Genomic DNA, 15672 nt, shown 5'->3' with positions numbered 1-15672 from the left:
CTCCTTTATAAAATCAACATGTCCAGGTTCCCTTTTGAGGTAAATCTTCCCGTCAAATAGATGTGACGTTAATTCTTCGAAAGCACGGGACATCGGTGATCCTTTGCAATCTTTGAGAAGATCCCCAATGTGTCTACATGACGACTGGAAGTTGACTTTTGCACATCCCCACTACAACAAATTAGACTTTTTTCAAGGGTCAAAACCCCTAAAAAAAGTATTAAAAAACCTTGAAAGAAGTTATTTTAAGAGTCCAACCGACCCTTGATAACCTTTGAAACATATACCGTCGAAAAAGAAATTTTGAGAGCCTTCGTGCCCCTCAAAACAAGTGCTCTAATCTTATTTTGAGGGTCAAGAGACCCTTAAATAACATTTTACCAAGGTTTAAAAGATTTATACTTACAACCCTTGATAAATAAGGTTATTTAAGGGGTCTCTTGACCCTCAAAATAAGATTTTATTTTATTTTTAAAAAAAACCACAATCATGCACTATATATGTACATTCATGTTGAAACTACCATATTGAAAAAGCATAAATCATAGTAAAAGATAATAGAACAACGGGAAGAAAAGTTAGACATGGTAGCAAGTGGTGGTGAATTATCAGTTTAGCAAACACACAGGTCTAGGCCTATCACTTATCAGTTTAGCAAAATCAAAAACAACACAAATCCCTCAATGATTTGAAAGTCCACTATGCAGCAACAATGGAGAACCACAAGAAATCATCACTGGGAACTGGGAACCTGAAAGGCAAATGCAATATCATAAGTATGGCCTTGAAAATGAGACCCCTAAATTGTATCCCATGCAAATTTTGTGGCATAATGCATAGTACAACATATAAGTGCAGCAGGGAAGCCTTGATGATGCCAGGTCACTACATGTATATGCAAATCGATTCACAATCCTAAAGCATTTGGTAAAGTTGCTAAAAGCAGATATATTTGCGTATAACTCTATAAAGTAGGAAAACAATGAGAATTTAAAAAATACACCATGATTTTGAAACTCTTGTTCAACAAATTCCAGTTAAACAGGGAGAACTTTATCAACATAGTCAGATAAAAAGTGGAGTAAAATCAGCCACATCTGCTTGTAGAAGATTATAAATGCATCTATGTCAATCTGAAAGTAAAAAGTCATCCCAAAGAACAAAATTGAAATGAAAAGCTATTCTCTTCAGCATTCTATCAACTACGTATGATTAGTTGAAAATACTCAGATATCTAATTAGCATCCTATAAGATTATTAAGAAAGCTTTAACGTGCTGGTCAAGCAGGAATCACATGTGACAAGGAGAACTCACGGTGCACAATTACTTTATCAGGGAGCTTCTTTACAAACTGCTCTCCCGCATATCTCCAATCTGAGGCACTGAAAACACAAAAAAAAAGATGTATTAGAGTATGTACAAGCAGAACTCTTTTGTGGAGCAACTATTATCTAACAGAACATAATGATCACTTATATGAAAATAAAATCTGAGATGGAAGATTGAGAAGGCCAGGAAAGACAAAAAGATCTCAGACTAAGGGCAGGTTAAGTACATTAATGTGTCAAAGATACTTATTAAACAAAGAAGACACAAAAGATGAGATATATGACACAATGACCTTGTAACAAGTAGCTCGAGCAGTCACACATCTCTGTAAGATAAGATTGACTGCAAAATTGTGTCAAGTTTGTGTGAAAACTTACATGATAATTTTAGATAGATACTGTATACCTGCTACATGGAAACTTTTCACCATTGAAGACAAAATTATGCGATTGGAATAGGCAGAAGAAATATTTTACGCAAAACATTTAAACCAAGCCCAGAAACTTCGAAAAAAAATTATTCTTCTAACCTGAATTTTTTTCTTTGGAAATTAACACAAAAACACACAGTGGTTCTTTAACTTATAACCTCAGTCTCTACCTCATTCTTCTAGGAAGAGGAGGTGTCATTGGAGCTAGAGATCAAGGGCCTCCCAACTGAAACTTAAATCCCGCATTACTAGATAAAGCTCACACCTGTTACTTTCCTTTCAGCCTTCAGCAATTTGGGTAATGTTGAAATAGCATTCTAGTAAATTTTACTATCTCCAATGGAATGTTTTTTCAACTGTATATAAATATAAACACATGCCTGGAAAATTAGAAGGTTAAATATGATGGTGTCCTGGCATAGCCTTAACCAACCGCTCCATTTCAACAAGGATTTACTGGACCCAATAGAGGGAACCGATAATAATTTGAGCACTCATTGGAGCTTGGATAAAAAAAGGTGATTAATTTAAATATAAATATAAATATTTTAGTGAGACCCCTAAATTGTGTCTCAAAAAATGAAGACGTAGATATTATGTACAAAAATGGAATTTCAAATTCAAACTCCAAATATTTTTTCGACAAAGATAACAACTCAGTGTAAACAACTCAACAAGTCAATCCAAATTTATCCAATAGTACTAAAATAGTCACTAGCTTGAGTTAATCTTCATACCTTAGTGATCACTACTAGATTGGGCTGATTGCGAGGTGATATAACTGAACATCCGCATCATCATATTGTCATAATGTGCTCTTTGTTCAGCCATTTGACTAGCTTGTTGTTCCTCAAAATGTCTTCTTTGTTCTACCATTTGAATAGCTTGTTGTTCGAGCATGCTTTTGAGGTGCTTTACTTCTCCTTTCAACTCTGCATCAGCCTCTATTCGTTTGTGTTCAGATTTTAAGCGTTTTTGTTCAGATTCTTGGAGTCGCTTCTCAAGATCATACATTCTAGATGAGGAGGAACCCCATAACATGGTAGGAGTGACTCCAGCCCCATAGCCACGAACTCGTCCATGACGCTCAGGTCCAAACACCTCCACAAACATTTGATCTTGAGATATTTGCAATGCCCCCTCATTCACTTGAGTAGTAAGATTCCTCAATGCCACCTAAAAAGAAAAGTAACTTGCAACAAAGCCACATAAAAATATAGTATCTATATTAATATAATTAGAAGATTTCATACCAATGCATCTTGTGTTGATTCATTCACTGCTTGCCCATTAGCTTGCACATGAGTGATGTCAAATAATTCAATTCTATTAGGGCTATGACCTGTCTTCTCTTTCTACCATTTGAAAAAACAAATAGAATAGTGAGAAATAAAACCGGATAAAGGTTGAAGCTTAATAAGATAACAAACGCCAAGGCATCATACAATAATTTGAAGATGAAGCAAATATAACATTAACCATAAAAAATATTTCATTTCAATCAAAAGCTACCAAGAAAAATATACTCTCAAACATTACATCAAAAACATGATCCGATACTAAAATAAATTTACCCTTTAAGAATCGATCGAGCCTATGAAACATACTTTTATATGTACCGCCCATCCGACAACCCATTCACATTCAACGCAACAGAATCTAGAAAAACTAAATATAACTATATAAAAATGGCTTTGCTAACTAATGAAAGTAACAACAATCACACCCCATATATGAAACTAACAATTATATTTTGAATTGTGGATAGTAAGCATTTTGCTTAGATATACCTCTTCAGCTCTACGTTGTTGGAAACTTTTTGAACCAGAAGTGTGAATAATATCGTTTTTGTCCCGATTTTCCTTGTTTTTCAAACACAAGTCCTACATTTAAGAATGATAAGTCAGTCCCATAAACCAACAAATCCACAAGACAATAGTTAAGAATAAATTCGATAAAAAATTCTTTGTAATAGTACCATATAATCTTTCTGGTTCCACAAATCCACGAGACAATTCCAATCATCCTTCTCGAGTCCGGGTGGAACATTTGCTCGTGCCTCTTCAATTGCTTCACCATATGGCTTAAACCACTTTTTTTTTAGGGAGTCACGATAATTTGAGTAAGAGCTACCCATTTGTCGCCAAACCTCTTGCTCTCGACCCTCAACTTTGAAATACTCCTACAATAGAATTAAACATAAATACACAAATAAAAAAATCATAGAAGCTGCTACTAGATTTTATTATACTACTTACCAATACTTTATCAAAAAGCTTCCTCTTGTTGATGTATGGTACTTTTTTCCAATCTGTGAACTTTAGAGGTACATTTTGTTGTGCCCTAACAAGTGTTGTACATTCATTTATTAAATCATGAGAATGAGGCCCTACAGGTCTTCCATTCAACCAACCAATCTCATATCTTTCCCCTCCCTTGAACTCTTTGGCCAGTTTAAGATTTCGAGTAGGCCCACGCCCTTTCTTCTTCCCTATGGGGAGAAAAATAAAAATAAAGATCATCTCAACTTACTAGAATAGTATCTTCAATACAGTATTAAAGAACTTGAAAGCATAATTTAAAACTTACCTTGATGAGTCAGATTATTTCTACTTCCATTAGCACCACTTGTGCCAACTCCTCCTTTGCTACCTTCATTTGCCATTAATAGAATCCCCTTACTTTGATCAATCCAATATATGTTAGCACTATTTATCATATGCATATTTAATTAGTTTAGTCAATACACGCATATTACCATATAAATGAAACATATATATAAATACACGATATAAAACAAATGAACATGTAGCTATCTATATAAGTCAAGAACATAACTTTCAAGTAAATAAATTACAATCATTTTGAAATGTTTAATCTCATTAATTCATATCAACATCATCCATATCCACAAGTCTGCTAGGTATGTCCACCCTATCTAATGAAATAATAGCATCATCTTGATCATCAGTACTTGTGAAACCCATTTGATGCCCATGTGAATCATTCTGTTGGTATGGCTCTTGATCATCATCTTCTTCATCATCATCATTTTCCTCCTTTGGAGATGGCATATTGTAATAATTTCGAGGTTCTGTTTTTATAACAAAATGCCACTGAGGATTCCTTATGCTTTTCACATAAAATACTTGCTCGGCTTGGCATGCTAACACAAAAGGTTCATTACTCTTTAATGAACGTGTTACATTCATAAGAGTTCGGCCATACTTGTCAACCATAATTCCTCTACCACAATGGTCAACATCCCTCCATTCACATTTAAACATTGCAATCTTATTGCCTCCCATGTAGTGTAACTCAATGATATCAATTAAAACACCGTAATAATCACGATTGCCCGTACTTGCATCTCCTTTTACCAAGACTCCATAACTTTGAGTTCTTCTGCTACAATCGACTTCATTTTTTCGAAATCTAAAACCATTGACAATATACCCATTATAACATACAGCTTTTTCTAATGGTCCACGAGCCAAATCAAAGAGTTGCTTGCTCACTTTCCTTTCATCATATAATTGAGTAATCTATTCAAAACAAGTTCAAAATCAATACATCATTATAATTGACTCAAATTAAGCATATAAACCAATTATAATAATTTCCATATAGATAGAACTTACGTGACTTTCAAACCACTCTCGAAACTGTTTTTTATGTCGATTCTCTACATTCTTAACACTTGCTTGTTGAATCATGTACTTGTGCTCCCTAGATAACAAAAGATTGAATTACATTGTAAACAACTTAGAAGTTTAAGAAGAAAGTGAACTCTATGAGAAATTAATATGAACTACATTTCAACTTACTCAATATATGGGAGCACTTCATCGTAGTTTTTCAAGACATATAAATGTGCTTGCATCCACTCTTCTTGACTAAGTTGACGTGAGACATATCCCCTACCTAAAGCACGACCACTTGGAGAAAAAATGGGCAATCCTTCATATGGCTGTAAACGATTTCCATCCCAATTTCGTTCAACTCGATTAAATTGAGTCTCAATACCATGAAAGTATCTTGAGCAAAATGTCAAGCATTCATCTATCAAATACCCTTCTGCAATAGAACCCTCTGGATAGGCAGGATTACGAACATAATTCTTTAGTGTTTGCAAGTATCTTTCTATCGGGTACATCCACCTATATTGGACAGGTCCAACAATCATAGCTTCACCAGCTAGGTGAATAGGTAAATGCATCATAACATCAAAAAATGATGGTGGGAATATCATTTCCAACTGACAAAGTGCTATTGAAATTTGAGATTCCATTTTCTCCAAGTCATCCACACTTAGCACCTTTGAGCAAAGTGCTTTAAAGAAATTACTCAGCATAATTAGTGGTTTAGACACTTTTACAGACACTTCTTCTGGCAGCAATCCATCAATTGCTAAAGGAAGTAAGGTCTCTAATAAGATATGGCAATCCTGGCTCTTAAGTCCAGATATCTTCCGGTCTTTTAGATTCACACATCTAGCAATGTTTGAGGAATAACCATCAGGAAACTTTACCTCCTTTAAGAATCCACAAAAATCTCTTTGCTCGTCGACAGATAAAGTATAACATGCAGATGGGAGCTTTAAATATTCCCCACACGATATTGGATGTAGTTCCTCCCTAATGCCCATGGCTTTTAGATCAAGACGAGAATTCAAGTTATCTTTTGTTTTTTTCTTAGTACTCATCAATGTCCCGATTATACTATCACACACATTCTTCTCAATGTGCATAACATCTAAATTATTTCTCAATAATAAAGTTCTCCAATATGGTAATTTGAAAAATATACTCTTCTTCAACCAATTATCTTTTTCATTTAACTCATCATGTTTTCTCTTCTTCACACCGTTCCTAAATATCAAGAATTCAAGATCACATAATTGACTAAGCACATCATCTCCAGATAGTTGTTTAGGGGATAAACCAATCTCTTTCTTACCATAAAATTTCTTAGATTCCAATCTCCATCTATGCTTGATTGGCAAGAAGCGTCGATGCCCCATGAAACAAAACTTTCTTCCATTTTGCAAATAGGAAGAACTTGTTTCATTATGACAAGAAGGACATGCCAAAGCACCCATTGTATTCCAACCAAAAAGAATCCTATATGCTGGGAAGTCATTAATTGTCCATAAAACTGCTGCACGCATATTGAAATTTTGATTTCTAGAGAAGTCAAAAGTAGTAACACCAACTTCCCATAATTTGTTCAGCTCATCAATTAATGGTTGCAAATAAATATCAATTTTAATTCCCGGACCTGTCGGTCCTGGAATGAGCAATGCTAGCATAAAATAAGATTGCTTCATACACATCCATGGTGGTAAATTATACGGAACAAGGACAATGGGCCATGTGCTATGAGTGGTTCTCATGTTTCCATATGGATTAAACCCATCACTTGCTAAACCCAACCTAACATTGCGCTTCTCAGAAGAAAATGACTCGTGTATCTCATCAAAATTTTTCCATGCCTTAGAGTCAGCTGGATGTCTTAATAGACCATCATCAACACGCTTATCATGATGCCAAGTCATGTAGGAGGCTGTCTTTTTTGACAAGAAAAGCCTCTTGAGCCTTGGTGTTATTGGGAAATAACGCAATACCTTGTGAGGGACTTTTTTACCCCTTATGCTCCCTTCACTTGATTTCCATCTTGAGAGGCCACAAACTTAACACTCACTTCTGTTGGAATTTTCCTTCCAATACAATATACAATTACTTTCACAAGCATCTATCTTCACATAATCAAGACCTAAATCCCGAATCATCTTCTTTGCCTCATATAATGAATTTGGCAACTCTACAATAACTTTAGAAAGTGCATCATTCAACAATTGAAGCAATAGAGTAAACGATTTGTTTGTCCAACCACTAAGGCATTTAATATGAAGTAAATTCACAATGAAAGACAGTTTTGTATACTTGCAATCTTGAAAAAGTTTCTGCTCGTTATCCCCTAGTTTTAGAAAAAATTTAGCTGCATCATCATTAGGCTCTTCAGGAGTACCATTGCCACTAGAATCTCCAACTACATTACTGGCTGCATTAAAGGCTGCACAATAATCTTCTACCATCTCACTCAAGCCATCCCCATCTGACTCATCATCACTATCTAAACTATCAAATGTTTGAAAATGTCTCTCCTCACCATGTCTAAACCAACGAGTATAACTTGGGAGAATACCAATAGTAAGCAAATCAGCCTTAACATCATCTTTGGTCTTTGCAAAGTAGTTATTGCATTTTTTACATGGACAATAAATTTTATCCCCCATTGTTGTATGCTCAAATGCAAAATCAAGGAAGTCTTTAATTCCTTGTCTATACTTGGGAAGAGCTCTATTCCTGAGCTTTACCCAATTCCGTTCCATCTAAAGTTGAATTAAAAGTTTTTAAAAATCTTCAATGAGAGACACACCTTAAGTTGTCCTCAACCGGAAAAGAGTACTAAATCCAATGGAAAAGCCTGCATAAAAGAATATTTCAATGTAGAGTTTGAGACATTATATAATACAATAGATAAAAGATTATTGTCAACTAGAGGAGGCATCCAATTCATATTCATTTGTATAAACAAAATGTCCTCACTATAAATGAAGCAAGGTGCAAGTGACTGTTTCTACGATTTTGAAATAAAAAAGGTTATAATTTCAGTTGTGTGTTACAAAAGAGAATTTGTAAAATCATATCCCAAAAGGCATATGGGATACTATGGAAGGACTCTAACAAAATTCAGGATTCAGTTCCCACATCCAGCTTGAGCTGAGAAAAGGAAAAACAATATAATTTGCATTACATTCCACTTTAATGAACTAATGCCTTTAGCTAATTAAAGAAAGCAACCTAATTAACTCTCTCTCTCTCCTCTGCACTATTCTTAAAATAATATAAATATTTATGACTATCTTTAGGCATACATAAAGTGAACAAGACTTCATCTTGCCTCTTCTTGGTTGAATGAGAATTGAAGATTATCCAAAATAAAAAATAAAGGCCTTCCTTTTTTTTTTTCTTTTTTTTAATACCAATGAAAGGAGGATGCAAGACCTACACCAATGCTGGATGCACCCAGCTACATGAACCAGGTACTCTAGTTGCAATCTCAGCATAGTTGCAAACAGAACCTAGGATAGCCCTGGGAACAAAAAGGGCTTTGCAACACACCCTGTTGCTGCAGGTTTAAAATGCCAGTGTACATAGTTTTTTCCTACCAACTAGGAATACATTTCTCGTTACAAACTTGGACTATTCTGTTACTACAACACAAAAAAAAAATCCCATTTGATTCTATCTACAAAAAAAATTTTGCCAAGAAATTTGGGTAAAAAAAAACACATTGAGGTGTAAATATGTCTCTGAACAACACCATCAACCCACCCACCCACCTAGTGTTGCTCCTATTCCAATCCCACATGACCACTATTGGCCAAGCCATCACCGGTTAATAAATTTATGTATCCTGTGCAATTTAATTTGTCCTATTCTCTCTCTATCTGTGTGGATCTCACTCATCACAATTCTCCATACACCAATTTCTTTCAATTTTATATGCCTTTTTGTCCATCCATCTATTTTTTAATGGCCTCGATTTTATTTCTAAGATCACCTTTTGGACTCGATCTTGAGACCATGTTTTAGTCTTGACATTACGACCAATATAATATTATTATTTTTTGGTAGAAAGGAAAGTAAGAGCGAAACCTATATCATCATATATATGCTCACAGTAACACACACGCACAGTAACACAACTAGTTGTATGAGGGCTTAGTTGGGTTGGAGTTTATTTTTCAAAACAAAACATAAAAGAAGGTCAAATTCTAATCATGGACAGCTGAGAAACAAGAAAATATTCATATACCAAAAAAAAAAACATGACAATCAGTTCATAGACATTGGTATGGTATAAGAGAAGAAACAAGAATTAGTAAAGGTTGTATCTAGACATAAGAATCTAAAGTCAAAGGATTTAATGAATTAATACATACACATCATGGATTTCAGTTTTGAGGATTTGATTTTAACAAAAACACGTATCATGCACCTAATCATTTGAAATTCATGTATCAATAGAACTTAAAATCTACCAATAGCAAAAGCAGTAGCAGCAGCAGCATTATATAAGACTATCTCTGCCATTGGCTAATACATGACCTATCTCAGATCACCAACTTTGTTGAGTCACAACTTTCAAGCAACAATTACTAAAGTACAACCTGTTCTTTGGGCAGAAATAAAACATCCAAGGTTATAGGCAAATTTTAATTATATCTAGATCTTAACACTGCATAAGTCCTTAAGCAGAATCACAGACCCAAATGCCGGTAAGGAAAAAAGAAAAAACAGAGCATTACATATGCTTAGTAGAACCACAGACTCAATATGCATTTGAATATTAGTAGAAGTTTAACAGAGTATTACATATGCTTAGCAAAAAAAAAAATAGAGCATTACATATGCAGCACAAAAAAGAAAAGAAAAGTGATTTATAATGGTAGGAAGAAAGTTGATAAATCACAGGTAAAAGAAGTGAAGAAAAGTACCTGTTTTTAGATATTACTTCATTAAGTTTTTAATAAAAAAAAAATCACAATTTTCTCCCTAAAAGACATGAAACTCGTTTCTTTTCAAGATATTGCTATCAAATTTCAAATAGCAAGTACCCCAATAGTTAATTAGTTCAAAAACAATTGGTTAGGTGCCTCTCCTCTGCACTACTCTTTGCTCCTTCCACTGTATTTTTCACTGTCCCGTTCCCACGTTATGGTCACCGACCCATCTCTCTCTCTCTCTCTCTCTGCAATGAGATTTGAAAAATCTCGTTGGTGACATTGTGGGAGGGCACATTAGTTTACAGTTTAGACTCAGACTTTCGCCTTACTCTTCGCCACCTTTCCCTTTTCTCACAAAGCAAAATTCCTTTTTCTGATAGATATATTTATATATTTTTTAACATCTGCATGAAGTCAATTTTGTTCAACAACCTAAATTCCCATTTTTTTGGCAAAGAGAAAGTCAAAACAGTAACATTAAAGACTAATGCAGAGTAATAACTCAACAAGCATTCATTCTGAGTAATTAAAGTTAAGATTCTATTATTGAATCAATGATGGCATCATGAACCACAAAAAATTAAAATAATAATAAATTTTTTTTTTAAATCTGTAAAACCTAAAACAAAAACAAACCCATCTCCAAAAATATTGAAAAAAACCAACATACCCCTTAGTAGAAGTCAATTTTGTTCAACAACCCAAACTCCCATTCTTTGGCAAAGAGAAGGCCATAACAGCAACATTAAAAACTAATGCAGATTAACAACTCAGCAAGCATTCATCATGAGTAATTAAGCTAACAATTCTAATACGAATCAATGATGGCATCACAAACTGCAAAAGAAAAACAAACCCATCTTCAAAAATCATGAAAAAAAAACCAACATACTCCTTATTAGAATTCAATTTTATTAAACAAACTAAACTCCCATCTTTAATTACACAATAAATGAAGTCAGAAAAAAGTGAATTGCACTCTGATTTATATAAGATCATATAATACAAACAAAGAAGTTAACAAGTTCAAAGATCCAAACTCTCAATATAAATTGCCCAATATATCATTTTAGCATTTTACAAATCCAATTCCACCAAAAGGGTATCAAAATGAAAAAAAAAAAAATTACCTGAATTAGACACAGATTGAAAAACTCAGATTTGGCGTCTGATCGAGCTGAGAGCTGAGAAGAAGGTAACAATGGAAGACCTGCAGAATTAGACAAATTGGAATCAAAAAAAAAAAAACAAAAACAAAACTAGAGTGCAAGAAACTAACAAATCAGCTCAGAAACAAAAACCCTAGTACAGATAAAAAATGAATAGCTAAGAACCCTAATTTTCAGGAGGAATTAGCTCAGCTTAGCTAGCTAGCGAAGCTCAAAGCCATGAATAGTAAAAACACAAAAAAATGAAAACAGTGTTAGAGACCTATGCTCATGAGGCTTAGAGAAAACAGGGTTCTCACCATGAAAATAATACACACACACACACATTTTTCCGATCGTTACTAAATTGGACTCTATTTGTAACAATTAGCAATATATAAAAGGTTTCAGCAAATTGGAAGAGAAATGTAGCCAATAGTATTTCAACTAGCATGGAATCAAAGGTTTCAATACAATCTAAAATATCACAATGATAGCTATAGTAAACAAAACAAGCTCAACCATCACCAGACTGCAAAATCAAACGCATTAATTTAGCCACATTTTACATTGTCAAAGTTTAAACTGATATTTCTGATTCTCATAGATACCACATTTTACATTGTCAAAGTTTCATTTAACTTTTAGTAAATAAATTTAATAGCTTGATTTATGAAATACCTGTCAATAAGTGGCCACTAAGAAGGTCACTGGTATTTAGTAAAACAATCTTACAGTTCGACTTTTGCTCATTCATTTAATTTACAATTCAGGCGACACAACATTAGATTAGCACTAGAGATCTCTCCTCGCAATTTCTAAGTTCTAACATTGATCAGACCAAGTAAACACTTAGTTCAACTGTTCAATTATATAAATGCTAAAGGAGACAGTCAGGCCAACTAAGCATTCATAGTTTAGACTACCACTGATATTTATGCTCAAAATTTCTTGATGTTGGTGCTCCATTGCTCTTCAGAGAAAAAGGGGAATCAAAAAATCATTAATAAAACCCTTAAGCCCACGGCGTTTTAGTTTCTTTGGCCTTTCAGGTTTTTCAAGTCCTACAAATTACATAATTGCTAATTCGAGTGCTGATTTTTCCATGAAACAGAATCTGACCATTTGTTTTATATTACCATATAAGAACCAACAGATTAGTGGCACCCAGAGTCTTGCCAAAATAATTGAGACTTTCTCTTTACTTTTATTTTTCATGATTCCTTACCTTTATCTCACTCTACCCATTACCCCATCTCCATCGATTAGTCGCCCAGTCAACCAAGCAAGTCAAAGTGGACAGACCAGCTATGCATAAATATAACTATAAAAAAACACCATTCATGATTCAACCACATTTGGTCCAACAATGGAACCACCACATTAAATAAACAAATACCCATTTCACAACCTTGGAGCTTACTCCTTGACCATTAAATTTCAAAAAAATATACTTTCAGGAACCTGATCTAGAACATATATAAAGTTTCAAATCAATAATACATATCTGCATTCAGAAATTAGTAAATTACATACACATGCTCAATGTAAGACCAACAGTTTGACTCTTATTAAAATTTTGGTTTTGGGGCTGATCTGTTTCTGGGTTTTGCTTTTTATGGATTGAATTTTAGTGGGGTTTTGGTATTGTGCTTGGAAATGTTGGGTGCTGCAACAATTTAGGAAAAAAAGTTTTGACTCATTTTGAAAGTTTGGTTTTTGAGGTTGATGTGTTTCTGGGTTTTGGATTTTGTGGATTGGATTTTAGGGGGGGTATAGCATTGGTTTTGGGCATTGATCTGTTTCTGGGTTTTGCCTTTTATGATGCATTTTTCTAGGGATTCAATATTGTGCTTGGAAGTTTTAACTGCTGCTCCTATCAAAGACCAAAACTTTGACTTGCAGTTATGTTTTGGTTTTGGGGTTAATCTGTTTCAGGGGTTTTCTTTCTGTGAATCGGGTTTGTACTGGTTCAAACAGAAATAAAGTTCAGTTCTTAGTGATATTTTGGATTGATTTTCTGGGGATCTCTCTTTGTGATGAATGAGATGATATTTATTGACTGAAAAACCAATCAGAACATGTACACTATACAGCCTTAAAGTGCCTGAAGAAACACTGTTCAAAACAAAATCCACTCAACTGAATACACCAGAAACAGATAAGTAACCAAACAAACAAAATCTGCTCTACTGTTTACAATCTGAAACTCTATCAATACAAAACTGAAATCTCAGCACTATTTATTCATTGTGCTATCAGAAACATCTAGTTCTAGTGAATACTCTGCACACACTGGATTTATGATTACCTACCTTTATCCTTAATGTTACAAAACCAGCTATTAAGTCAATAAAAAAAAAAAAAATCTAATACATTTAGCCACACATAAAAGTGTCCTCCTCATGTTTCTAACACAACACTAACTTGATGGCACCAAGGTTGAATTACCAATCATAACAGATCCATTTCTCTTAAATTTACATGGTCGTGCTTACAAAAGTGCCTAATATAATATAATCCAATAATGCAAACCCATTCCACTGCAGTGTGCCCTATGCCATGACCACAAAAAAAAAAAAACCCAAACATTTCACCTTAAAAAAGGATAATAAAAGCAATTTCAGGATGCTTACAATACAAAATCAAGCAAAAATCACAAACCAAAAAAAGGGAGACCCACAATTTTGTTTCCCCTTAATTTAAGTCTTATGCAAAATAAATCAACTGCAATGCTTACCGCACAATTTTTTGAAGAAAAAAAAATCAAATCAAGGAAAGCAGAACTTACATCTTGTAAAATTGAAAAAGAAACTTACGAGGGTGTCGTTTAGCGTGGCAAGGAGGATGAACTTGCCGTTTGGAGAGAACTTAGCAAAGGAAACAGAAGGAAGCTTATCGTCAATAAGCGTTTTCAAAAGCGTACCCTTAGAGGAATCCCAAATCTTACAGCTCCCATCGTGACTGGCCGATACAATCAAGGCGGATGAGGAAAGAGCAAAAACGCACCGCAGCCTTTTGTTTTAGCCCCAACGAGAACTATACGCCATTATTTAAACAGATTACGCATTACACATCATCACACACAAAAATTTTTAGTGAGAAATGAAACCCTAGACCAATCACATTACAAGTAAAACACGGATTGTTTGGAAATGGAAAGTGAATTTCGAAAAGCAAAAGCGGCAGAGAGTGAGAAACAGTGCACAGTGCACAGTGAGTTTGCTGGAATATCATTACCTGATGGTGCTGCACAGCTTTCTATAGGGAAATCGATGATGAGCTCCGTTTTCTGAGAAATGTGAAACGAAATCATGGGGAAATTGATGAAAAAGTGTGGGTAAACCAAAAAAACAAAAAAATCAAAGACGAAATTAGGGTTTGTGATTCGTACCTAATCGGAGCTGAGAAACGGTGATCGTCTAAATCGGCAGAGAGATGAAGAGTCACAAAATGGAGATGAACTATGAGATCTCCATGATCGACGAGCTATGAGATCTCCATGCTCTGTGATTTCTATGCTCTGAGAGTGAGAGTAGTTATATTTGTTAGGTGGTCTTCACATTGAAAAATATATACGGCTATAGTTTTGTTAGTTAATTTGTTTTAAATTTATATAATACGGCTATAGTTTTAAATTTAGTTGTGGACTTTTTACAAGGGATGAAAATTTTGTTGTGGGCTTTTTTCAAGGGCTGAAAAATTTGTAATATTTTATCAATGGTTGTTGGCTGAAAAAACTGGTGAGTTTTTTTTTTTCCCATTTATTTCATGGGTGCTTTAACTTATTTTGAGGGACCAAATAACATTTGAAATAAAGTTTAGTAATAAAGCTCTTTACATTTTTATTTATAGGTTGTATCGACAAATTTTAGTAAACCCTCGATAAAAAAGGGTTGAAATAACTACACTTTGTTGTAGTGCCCGTTGAAAACATGAAAGGACAAAAGTCAAGTGTGTACATTATATAATCTGGTATCTCCTTAATCGCACGTCGTTTATCCACTCCTGCATTGCTATCTTTATCAGCAGAGTTCTGTGGCAAGGTGTCAGATGATAATGCTTTCATCAGGGTCTACAAATACTCTTCTATCCTGAGTTATGTACAGGTGATTATAGTCTTCGGAAAACCCTGATCTATAAAAATCTGAGTTTTCCTTAATCTTGTCCCAGACCAAGCTTTTCAGCT

General features: G+C 34.3%; 2 protein-coding genes across 4 annotated transcripts; both read right to left on the bottom strand.

The window, feature by feature from the left end:
- Nucleotides 1-527: 527 nt before the first annotated feature.
- LOC142631094 (uncharacterized) lies at nucleotides 528-15047 on the bottom strand. Of its 3 annotated transcripts, none has more exons than XM_075805170.1 (13): nucleotides 14878-15047; nucleotides 14724-14775; nucleotides 14303-14522; nucleotides 11466-11545; nucleotides 8202-8249; nucleotides 4350-4468; nucleotides 4019-4251; nucleotides 3739-3942; nucleotides 3551-3643; nucleotides 3014-3115; nucleotides 2498-2936; nucleotides 1316-1383; nucleotides 528-751 (listed from the first exon to the last, which is right to left on the bottom strand). In XM_075805170.1, exons 6-11 carry the CDS (start codon nucleotides 4423-4425, stop codon nucleotides 2499-2501), a joined length of 1146 nt encoding a protein of 381 aa, XP_075661285.1. In that variant the 5' UTR covers nucleotides 4426-4468; nucleotides 8202-8249; nucleotides 11466-11545; nucleotides 14303-14522; nucleotides 14724-14775; nucleotides 14878-15047; the 3' UTR covers nucleotides 528-751; nucleotides 1316-1383; nucleotide 2498. The 3 variants fall into 3 exon arrangements, with proteins under 3 accessions (XP_075661285.1, XP_075661284.1, XP_075661286.1); XM_075805169.1 differs by having other exon boundaries at nucleotides 4350-4441; XM_075805171.1 differs by having other exon boundaries at nucleotides 1329-1383; nucleotides 4350-4441.
- On the bottom strand, nucleotides 4521-7599 carry LOC142631093 (uncharacterized). The gene is made up of 3 exons (XM_075805168.1): nucleotides 5588-7599; nucleotides 5402-5489; nucleotides 4521-5305 (listed from the first exon to the last, which is right to left on the bottom strand). The coding sequence occupies exons 1-3, from the start codon at nucleotides 7315-7317 to the stop codon at nucleotides 4643-4645; spliced, it is 2481 nt and encodes an 826-aa protein (XP_075661283.1). The 5' UTR covers nucleotides 7318-7599; the 3' UTR covers nucleotides 4521-4642.
- Nucleotides 15048-15672: the final 625 nt, after the last annotated feature.

The sequence above is a fragment of the Castanea sativa genome, chromosome 4 (genome assembly GCF_040712315.1).
Source record: "Castanea sativa cultivar Marrone di Chiusa Pesio chromosome 4, ASM4071231v1".
Taxonomy (NCBI): Eukaryota; Viridiplantae; Streptophyta; class Magnoliopsida; order Fagales; family Fagaceae; genus Castanea; species Castanea sativa.
This window is presented reverse-complemented; position numbering and strand designations above follow the sequence as displayed.